Here is an 11,286-nt window from a genome sequence, read left to right on the forward strand (position 1 = left end):
AAGTACAGAATATTATTTCTTATTTTAGGTGTGATAATTGTCCGTAAACATTCTAAGAAGTGGAAATTGACAGGGTTGTATACAGTGCTGTTCTTGCACAATATTTGTCCCTTAATTGCCCTCAGGATTCTGTCGTTGAGCTTACCAGTTTTACATAACAGGCAGATGCTGCAGCTGATGATGCTGTAATTCACATAAACAAGGAAACAAGTCCATCAGAATTTGAGTGTTAACAGTCCAAAATGAAAATGTCATATACAGCTTTCCTGTTGGGTTAAAGAGACAAAAAAAACATGAAAAATACTTTGCAAAAGCGAGAGGTCGGTAGCAGCTTTCTTTTTTTTTTTTTTTTTTTACAACTTTTTCGTGGTCCGGAAAATATCTGTTGTACCCCCTGTGCCCCCCCACTAAAATTAATCTGGATCCGCCCCTGATCAGATGGTCAGAAATAACAGGAAAATGCAGACATTTTCTTTTTTTTTCGGTACAAAGATGCATGGGAAGGCTCGTTCTGAACATGTAGTGTAATATTTTATTAAATAAAATAAATAGAATATTAATATTTAGTCAAGTTACACCCAAATGAAAGTCTCATTTAGAATAATTAAAATCATGATATTTATAATATATTATGTTTTAACATAAATACTGAGCACTTCTTCATTAAAAGTAAAAGAATAAAGTTGTGTATTTGTAGAAAACTACATTTTCAGGTTAATCAGGTTTATTTCATGGTGGAATTTTACTATTAAATGTAATATATTATTTTACAAAATGATTAAAACACATGTAAATAAAACATTTAGTTACAGAATCAGTAGAGTATTTTACAAAGTAGATTTTCTACAAACAGTCGCATATAAACAGAAAGAAACAGAAACTCTGCAGCTAAAAGTGATAAATAAGAAAAACGTGTTTGTTTCTGATAGTTTTTATAAAGTAAACAGAATGAGAAACATTAAGTGTACTTCAAACTTCATTTTTTTTCCTACACAGATTCTTCTCACATGTGTTTAATGAGTCAGTTTTTATCATTTATTTGTCTCTTTGATGGACTCAAACTAAAAAACAAGAGATTTTTGACTTTTTCAGTTGAGTTTCGGTTCTTTACAGGAAATTTAAATGAAAGAAAATATAGTTAAGTGACTTTTTAGCCTTTTTGTGTCATGCTTGTTGTTAGATTAATTGGATTTTCCTTGAATGTTGGAGAAAAAGACATTGTGTAAGGACATCTGCAGTATGAATCCTTTAATTTCCTGAATTCTGATGAATTTTTAGCACCAATTTCTACTTTTTTGCATCGTTTTAAGGCATAAATGTCTTTATTTATACAAAGGAAAACACTAAATTCCAGCACCAGGTGACAATTAAAAATACAATAAGATATACAGGGATGTAATTACAGTTGTTGCAGCTCATAATTTATATTTTTGAGAGTAAAAACACGCATTCACAAAAGTCTGATGCTTTTTCTGTGTTTTTAGTGCATATTAAAACAAATTTACTGAGTTGGACAAACTGTTTTAGTTGCAAACATTATTTTAGACAGGTCAGTTGGTATAAAACTGTTAACTGTGTCAATTTAAACTCAAATTTCTGCATTAATTGGTTTAAAATTAAATTCAAGTTGAATTAACTCCATGAAAAGAGTATAATAAGTTATTCTTTTTCTTTACCTTGAGGTCAGAAATTAAAGTTAATTTTAAATTGTGCATTTAAATTTATCAACTTGAAAATGTGATTATAGTAATTAAGTCCATAACACTAAAAATTTTAAAATAATGTGGAAATATTCGCTTAAACACTCAAAAACATGTGTTTATGCCTCAGATTCTTTCGTTAAAAAAATCCTCTAAACTCAGTGTAGATCATTTCATTAGAAGCTGCCGTAACTCAAAGAAACTGATGCAAACTGTTGGGCTAAGTTGTTGCTTTGTGTGTGGTTGAGCTCAGATAGTAATTTTTATAATATATATTGAATTTGTATAGTTTGTGGGGAACAAATGAATATTTTCTGAACATTTAAATATTTACAGCTGCAGATTTTAGCACATATTTCTCAGCAGACACAGTCTGACTCACATGAAAATAATAAATCATAGCATATAAAAGTGATAAACAGGCCTCAGACTGAATACTTCCTGTTTCAGATGAACATGTGTAGAGGTCATGGTTATAATAAGGAGCTTTAAGAGACATCAACTGAGAAGTCCAGCTGATGTCTCCTGAAGCTCCTACATTTCTTCAATACCTATGATTACCATGACGGCTACACATATGCCTGAGGAGACGTTAACTGGACTGGAGAAGTTCAGCTAATGTCTCTTGAAGCTCCTACAATTACCATGACCTCTATCTCTATGCTTCAGGATATGAAGAATTGTAGGAGTTTCAGGAGACATCAGCTGGACTTTGCTGGTAGGTTCTTCGAGAAGCATACATGTAGAGATCATGGTCATGATAGGAGCTTCAGTAGACATCAACTGGACTTCCTGAAGCTCCTACAATTCTTCAAGCTCCTACGATTACAGTGACCTCTACATATATGCTTGAGGAGACATCAGTTGGACTTCACTGGTAGGTTCTTGAAGAAACTACCAGTCAATGTCTCCTGAAGCTCCCACATTTCTTCAGTTCCTATGATTTCCATGACCTCTACACATATGCGTCAGGAGACATCAGCTGGACTGGAGAAGTCTCCTTGATTTCTCCTGAAGCTTCTAAAATGACCCTGACCTCCACATATATGCTTCAGGATATGAAGAATTGTAGGGGCTTCAGGACACATCAGCTGGACTTCCCTGGTAGAAGCTTCAACAGCTGATGCCTCCTGAAGCTTCTACAGTTCTTTAAGCTCCTACGGTTACAGTGACCTCTATATAAATGCTTGAGGAGACATCAACTGGACTTGAGAAGTGGGTATCTCTGGTAGGTCCAGTTGATGTCTCCTGAAGCTCCAACGATTTCAGATCGTCCGGGAAACCGTTTCATCGCTCAGGGTAACCACTGTGTTTCTGCTGTGTGTATGACAGTAAAGTTCTTGAATGTTGAATCTTCAGATGAACTTGTTTCAGTCTGTGGTGCGTTCAGGGACACCGGGTGTTGCAGGGATCCCCCGAGGAGAAGAACCCGAAGACGCTGACCAGAGGAAACATGGTGGCGGCGCCCAGCAGCGAGCCGAGCTGCACCACAGCTCCACAGCAGACGAGGGCGCCGTGGCCTTCGTCCCTGAGGATCAGACCGATCATCACCTTCACGTAGGACAGCGAGAGAACGAACAGGACCCAGGACAACACCTGAGGACGGACAGGTGAGGGTTTAAAGGCTTTTCACCTGTGTGAGGAGCTCCACTGACACTAACTGATCATCATCTCAGGACAGAAGAATGAAACGAAGAACTCACGATGATCACGGCTCCTGCAGAGTCGTGGACCAGCAGAGGACACGGACTCAGCACCGCCATGCCCATTATAAAAGCTCCAACAGCAGAACCACAAACGGTCAGAACTCCCATCACCACCAGAGACCTGAACACAGAAAACATTCTAATTTAAGGCTGGCTCAGGTTAAACCGGTTTAATATCATAAAACACCATAGATACACAAACTAGATCAAACTAACCTGACTAAAAATCAAGTTTTTACACATTAAATGTCAGAAAATTCAGTTAAATCTTGTTCAAAAGTTGCTGGTACTGAGTTTTTATCCACACCAGTGGCCTGATTGGGGTTTTTTAGCGGTTGATGTTCCTATAAAATCTCAATATCATGTTCTTGTTGTTTTTTTTTTGCATCTGATAAACTACAGCAATTTAATAATAATCACAAACAAGACACAAACGTAATAAATATTTAACTCTAGAGCTGCGATGATTCTCGAAATACTTGCTTAGTTGTAAACTTTCATATTTATATCTAACTTCTTTGAACTGGAGTGAGTCATGCTTTAAAGAAAATTTACAAAATTCTGTGATTTTTAGCTTCTTCAGTGTGAATATTTTCTGGTTTTATTCCTCCATAATAGCAATAAATTTCATATATCAAACAACTAATCAATTATCAGGAAGTGCAGCCTTAGGAGCCGTTTACACGAGGACGCTTGCAGGTAAAAAAGTCAAAATATTTCAACAAAACACCCTATCGTTTATATGAGGACGGCGTTTTGGGGCTAAAAACGCAAAAATTTGAAATCGGCCTCCAGAGTGGAAAAGTTGAAAACGCTCCGCCGTTACGTTTCCGTCTAAACGGCAAAACGCAAAACTTTGTCGAGATCTGACCACGTCGCGTACGTGATTACGTCACATACGTGCGCCGGTGCTTTGGTTTGCCGGCCGGTACAAGGACGTAAACAAAGATGTGTGATTATTTCCATCCTACAAGCAACTCTGGCAGCTCTATGTACACGACAGGAGTCGTACCAACAAACGTACAGAATCTGTACAGATTCCATTCATGAACATTGACCACGGCGGAGATCCGAAAAGGGAGATAGTACGCATGCACGTAGACATGGCGGAGTTTTATCACAGCGTCACCCAGCTGCCTGGCATGCATATCCAATCAAATTACACACACTATAGAGTCACTATATATATATATATATACGCAGATTTCCTTCAAAACCGCTCGTCTAAACGTGAAATGACAAGACGCCACTTTTGCGTTTTCTGCTAAGATGGTCCTCGTGTAAATTGCCCCTTACTTGATCGTTTCTTTGGCGATATTAAGCTCTTCTGTATTTTTTTGTGCCAAAAAGAGTGCTGTACATGAATAGACTAGCAGTATTCAAAAAAAAGTTTATCTCAGAAATGATTTGATATATTGAGATAAAATTTGATAAATATCTCCATAAATATTCATATTTTATGCTGGAGCGTTTTCAGGGTTATCAGAGATGGTCGAAAAGAATGATTTGAGATTAAATGACCTTCAACCTTTGTAGAATTTGCTATTTTTGTCAGTATTTGATCCAAATGTCTTCATCCAGACTGAAATATCTCAACTATTCAACATTTCTGCTCCTCAGAGGATGAACTTTACTCTGGTTTTTAACTTTAATAGAGATATTGTTGATCAAAGAACCTCAAATTACAATGTGAGGAAAAAACCTGCTGAAAGTGAGCAATTTTTGAATAAAAGCATCTCGGAAAGTATTTCATATATTGAGCTAAAATTTGACAAATATCCTTGTAAATATTCATATTTTATACCGTACAAATTTCAGGGAAATCAGATTTGGTCGAGTAGAATTTTTTTTTTAAAAGTCTGAGTTGAACTGACCTTTAACCTTTGTGAAATGTTCCATTTTTGTCAACGTTTTCGGAATGTTGTTTTTATTTAAAAAGTATTTATCTCGTACAGTATTTGGTGTATTGAGCTAAAACTTTTGAAATATCTTTATTAACATCCATATTTTATGCTGTAAAATTTTCAGGCAAATCAGAGATGGTTAAGTAGAAATATTTCTATAAATGTGGTGACTTGAGATGGACCGACTCCTAAGAAAGTGTTTAAATTAGTAGCCCATGTTGGAACCAGTCATTCTTAATGAAACCTGGATCATGTCTTCCTGTTTCCATCTACATCTAGGCATCGATTGACCTGATGGGGAAGAACATGGTGATGAAGCAGGCCAGAGGGTTGGCCACGGCGGCCAGAGAGGCTGACAGATGGTAGGCGTTGTTCCCATACGGCAGGCAGGAGTAGGACTGGACGGACGGCAGCACCACATTGGTCAGAGCGTTGGCCCAACCCAGAACCACGAAGATGTACGACACCTGCAGCCAGCTGTAGGAGCCGCTGCCGAAGCTGCTTCTGGGCTTCTTCTGGCCGTACGGCTCCATCATGGGCTTCTGCTCGGCCCACTTCCTGCCCCTCTGGGCCTTCTGCTTCACCCCGTTGGTGTAGCGGCTGTTGGGGTTCTCCCTATCGACCGACGGGTGGTAGTTGAGCAGGATGAAGGCCACCAGACACACCAGCATCATGGCGCTGAGGAAGAAGAAGAACTCCTCGGCCGAGAATCTGGCTGGCTGGTACTGGGCCTGGAGCTCGGAGGTGGCGTTGGAAGTCCGGTTGGTGGACTGGGTGGCGTTGACGCAGCGGACCACACCCACGCCCTGGATCAGAGCCACCATGGCGGGCAGCAGGCCGCTGACGCCCTCCCCGATGAAGTAGGAGGTGAGGTACTGAGGCTGGAGCCGCATCATGAAGGGCAGGAAGGTGACGGAGGAGGTGCAGTCGACGGTGGCCAGGAAGAAGGTCAGGACCAGCAGGGCAACGCTGCGAGGAGCCCCGGCCACCACCAGCGTCTCCTTCCAGAAGAAGCCCAGCAGGAAGCTGGCCAGGGTGCCCAGGGCGATGATGACGTAGACGACGGCCGCCTCGTTCAGGACGCCGGGCTTAAAGCGATGCATCAGGGTGACGAAGAGCGGCCCAACGTTGGCCATCTGGATCAGAACCGACAGGTAGGAGGGCAGGAACCAGCCTTCAGGGATCTGAGGGACGATGAGGGGAAGCTCCACCCACAAACCGTTGATGGAGACCCAGGAGCCCAAACCGAAGAGGCAGGACAGCAGGTGGGTGAGCAGAGACATGATGGAGGACGGGTCTCTAGAATACAATGATCTGGAAGTTTAACAGCACAGAAAAATTAGAAAATAAACTCTGTGAGCGTTAAATCACAGATGAATGTCTAAACGTGCCTCAGAAAAATGGTAGAACTTTGCAAAGCCACAAATATACGATGCAACTCAGATTTCTGGATATACGATTCCTGGATTTGCGGAAAAGTTCTGGTAAACAGTTGGTAAAATACAATGAGTTTTCCCCTTTTTATTCTTTTAAACGCTGAATCAGGATCAATGTAATTTGGCTTTTTGGACAAGAATCTCTCAGAAACCTTAAATTTAACAAATATGTTTATAAATATCAGATTTTACGCTCTAAATGGTCACGTAAATCTGAGATGGTTGAGCAGAAATGATTCTAAACATCTGACGGTTCAGATGGAACGACCCGTAAGAAAATGTTTTTATAAAAGTAACAAATGGAAGTTTGTTCACGTGAAACCTGAGTTGCATCTTCCTGTTTGCTTTTCATATGCAAATTAGATGAATGGAAATATGTGATTTACAGAGTCATGGTAAATAGTTATTGCTTTTCAACATTTAATTGTGGTCTTTATTTTGTTTTTTTAGACAAGAAATTACAAAAACAAAGACTCTTTCATGTCAAAGTATGGACAGATTTCTATAAAGTAATGTCAATTAATTAAATTAAATAATAGCATAACTAAAATAAGTGCAATTAATTAATTCTTTTACATTTTCAAGTATTTTTAGTGGCTTCTGTGGACACCAATAACTGATCCAAGATTCTGCATTTTTACAATGATCTGTAGTTATTTTTAAAAAACAATTCTCAATGAAAAACATTGATTAATTAAAAGCAATGAAGAAAGAGTATTTTGTTTACAAGCCAGATTTAGGCCGATTTGTTTTTAGGGTTTACGTCAGATACAGTCTTTAAAAACTGAAAAACACATGATGGTAGATCTCTTAGACATCCTTTACTCAAAAGCATAAAAAATATCTAACTAATGTTCATTCTTTTGCTATATAATAAACTTTTATGGGTATCTGACGTAAACTGGCTTTAAACTCGGCTCCAGAATGAGAATATTTAAATATTTGCACATTTTCAAACATGAAAAATCAAATGTGTCACACACAAAACTAAAAGTTTATATAAACATCTACATGAAAAAAAATACAATCTGGTGTATAAATACTGTCAATGTGCATCTTTTTTTTCAATTTCTTAACCAACATTATTATTTTTATACATTCATCGTACTCAAACTAAAAAGATTTTAACAGAACATTATGGCCAAAATATCTGAATGAAACTTATTTGGAAGGTAACATCTTATAGTTTCTGAAAATGAGCAAACTTCAGCTACATCATTTAAAAACCAACACTAATCTAAGATTTATTAAAATTCAGGAAATTCCTTACAAATTGTGATGAAAATAAGCCTCATATTAAAGGCTGGAGTCCACACAAACACAATCCAATATTCAAGTTTCACCTAAAAATAATCCATTAAATAAAAAGGAATTGCTGTTTCAGAGAATTTAGAAGGAAAAATTGTATATTTTGTCAGTAAAAGTGGCTGTAACTTAATAAATAATTCTAATATTTGTGTTTTTTTCCATCAAATTAATTTTCCATCAATAAGAATTAAAAACAGACAAAATAATCCAAATTTCAGCCCAAAAAAAGCTCTGCTGTGTGTTTCCAGACAAAGGGAGGAGACCGTAAAGGTTCCACACAATATTCGCACTGCAGCTGAAAAATATTTCTGTAAATGTGTAACAGCTGCCCTTTTAGAGAATTTAGAAGGAAAATAGTTAGTTTTGTCTGTAAAAGTGCCTTTAATTTAACAAATTATTCTAAGATTTGCAATTTTCACCTAAACATAATCCTTTAAATACTTAAAAGTTGTTTTTTTTTTAGAATGTAGAAGGAAAAATAGCTTGTTTTGTCCATAAAAGTGGCTCTAACTTGACAAATAATTCCAATATTTGGTATTTTTTTCATCATTTTGATTCGTTTTCTATCAAAAAAGAAATAAAAAACAGACAAACTCATCCAAATTTCAGCCAAATAAAAGCTTTTCTGTGTGTTTCCATACAAAGGGAGGAAACTAATCACAGGATCTGAGGACTGTAAAGGTTCATTGTGTTGCAAATATCCAAAACCAGAGCGACAAAACAATCAGCGTCTGTGATTAAAGTGAAACCGGTTTGTCTTTAATCATGTGAGGCTCAGATAAGATGAACTTTTAGTAAACAGTTAAAATAAAAAAGGCTACAGCTAATGTGGAATAAATGAATATGAGGAGTTCAGGATTAAAATAAAAATGAATAAAAACTCACTGAGGCGGATTAATGTGTGACTGTGCGGTACGTGACTCTTATTCACACGTTTGGTTAATGTTTCTTAAAAATATGTTTCAGTCACATGCTGACTAAAAATGCATAAAAAGCAGAACAGAAAAGCCTCATTTCATCCATGTTGAGTGGATTTAGTGAAGGAAACTGCAGCATCAGCTGAGAAAACATCAGATGAGTCGTGTTTGTTTAGAAAGCAGCAGCATGCAGAGCAGAGGAGGCTTTGAATTGGAAGAAGAATAGTCGGAAAGCGTCTTAATTTTAAAAGAACCCTCAAAAAAGTGGCTCAGACTCGACTTTCTGGAGCTTTTAAACAGAATTTCTCATATATTACTGTTAAAAAAACCTGCACATTTTGAACACAAGCTGCATTTCCAGCTGTTAGAACATTAAAACTACATCAGAGCAGATACTCACGTGCTTCCTGCTGGAGCGTCTGAAGTCGTCTGTGTCCAGAAAGAAACCAAAGTCCTCCAGGAGGCTCTGGAGGAGTAAAGGCGGCTGAGTGGGAGTGGGAGAACGTAGCCAACCGTGGCTCAGGTTTGGTTAACCCTCAGCACCGTCACTGTCGGGCCGGTTTTAGGGAGCATCACTGCTGCGTCACATGGTTCACAAACTCCAGCAGCTCATTTATTTGTTTATTTCTTTGCCTTCAAGCCGTTTGTCAAAGAATCCCCAGAATTCATTAATTCTGCTTAAGGGGATCATGAGAGCCGAGTTATGTAACGACACGTAAAAAGATTAATATTAGCTTATGCAATCGATTAGTGCAGGAAGGCTGTTAAAATACCAACAACAATTATAATAAAGGAACAGCACATTTATGCCCTCATGGACCAACATTTAAATGATTTATGAGCTAATTAATGTGTATTCAATGTGAAACTACAGCCAGTTAGCTTAAAATGGAAACAGATGAAATAATGCTGGAAAATACACCAAAAAAAGATGCATGTTAGTGAATTTTAATACCAGTTCATGATTTCTGCAGCTGTGATGGGTCAGGGTTAGGATGAACTTTATCATCTGCTTACTAATAAATTCACAACTATTTTAATAAATACTTCATTTTAGTTTGAGTTAGAAGATTTTTTTAAAAGAAAAAAGTCAAAATTCTCTCATTTCTAGTTTCTTGAAGTTGATTATTTCTGGTTTCTTTCCTCTTTGAAAAAAAACTTTAAGTGGTGGACAAAAATAAGACCCTTTAGGATGTTATCTTGAGTTATTTTCACCATTTTCTGGTGTTTTAGAGACCAAACAGCTAATTTATTAACTAACAATAAAAAAAGAACAGGACTCTAGTTGGAGCCCTAATCTGTATAAAAGACGGATGTGACCAAAGTACTGAACATTATACCTGCATTTCTACCAACAGCCAGCAGGGGGCGACTCCTCTGGCTGCAAGAAGAAGTCAGATTACACTGAAGTCTATGAGAAAATGAGCAGATTTTGTACTTTATTTACTACCTCAGTGAACATTGTCCTTATAAATGTATCCATCCATCCATTCACACACCGGTTTATCCTCACTAGGGTTGCAGGGGGTGCTGGAGTCTATCCCAGCTGACTCGGGTGAAGGCAGGGGACACCCTGGACAGGTCACCAGTCTGTCACAGGGCTACATATACAGACACACAATCACACTCACATTCACACCTACGGACAATTTAGAGTAATTAATTAACCTCAGCATATTTTTGGACTGTGGGAGGAAGCTGGAGTACCCGGAGAAAACCCACGCATGCTCAGGGAGAACATGTAAACTCCATGCAGAAAGATCCCAGGCCCACCCCAGGATTTGAACCAGAGATCTTCTTGCTGCCAGGCAAACCACTACCCACTGTGCAGCCCTTATAAATTTATAAATATTAATAATAACTTTCATTTATATAGCAACTTTTAGAAACAGTTTCAGCAATCACAGTCAAAAAAGAGGAAACTAATGGAAGAAAGGAAAAAATAAACAAAGAAGCACAAATAATAGAAGTGAACATGGTATAGGATACACAAATGCAAAAACAGAATTTCAATTTCACATTAAGTGTAGAAAACATGAAGCAGCCTTTAATTTCATCTGTTGTGATTCTGTTTCCCTGTTTTCAGCCTTTACGCTAAGCTAAGCTAAAGGTTTCTATCTGTAGCTTTGTATTCATTGCCGACATAATTCTAAAATGTGGGATGATTTCATTGACGTTTTAAAATCTAACAGTGACAGTTTAGTATTTTCTCATACATTTATTTCAATAACAATTTATTCTTTAAATTAAGATGTTTTGATAATTGAGATGTTGACAGTTTATCGGGTTTCCATCTATAAATTTGTAGAGTCTTA

The 11,286-nt window shown here is 37.6% G+C and overlaps 1 protein-coding gene across 1 annotated transcript; it reads right to left on the reverse strand.

Moving 5' to 3' along the window:
• Nucleotides 1–1,114: 1,114 nt before the first annotated feature.
• Nucleotides 1,115–9,530, reverse strand: si:ch73-196l6.5 (riboflavin transporter 2). The gene is made up of 4 exons (XM_022207840.2): nt 9,372–9,530; nt 5,602–6,624; nt 3,404–3,527; nt 1,115–3,296 (listed from the first exon to the last, which is right to left on the reverse strand). Exons 2-4 carry the CDS (start codon nt 6,591–6,593, stop codon nt 3,087–3,089), a joined length of 1,326 nt encoding a protein of 441 aa, XP_022063532.2. The 5' UTR covers nt 6,594–6,624; nt 9,372–9,530; the 3' UTR covers nt 1,115–3,086.
• Nucleotides 9,531–11,286: the final 1,756 nt, after the last annotated feature.

Source organism: Acanthochromis polyacanthus, chromosome 11, assembly GCF_021347895.1.
Source record: "Acanthochromis polyacanthus isolate Apoly-LR-REF ecotype Palm Island chromosome 11, KAUST_Apoly_ChrSc, whole genome shotgun sequence".
NCBI classification, from domain to species: Eukaryota; Metazoa; Chordata; class Actinopteri; family Pomacentridae; genus Acanthochromis; species Acanthochromis polyacanthus.

Excerpts from the sequence above, each read along its gene's own strand:
- si:ch73-196l6.5 (XM_022207840.2), bottom strand. The coding sequence starts at position 6,593 with ATGTCTCTGCTCACCCACCTGCTGTCCTGCCTCTTCGGTTTGGGCTCC. Across the intron at positions 3,528-5,601 it reads ACCATGTTCTTCCCCATCAG|GTCTCTGGTGGTGATGGGAG; the intron begins GTCAATCGATGC and ends TTCTGTGTTCAG. Across the intron at positions 3,297-3,403 it reads CTGCAGGAGCCGTGATCATC|GTGTTGTCCTGGGTCCTGTT; the intron begins GTGAGTTCTTCG and ends GTCCGTCCTCAG.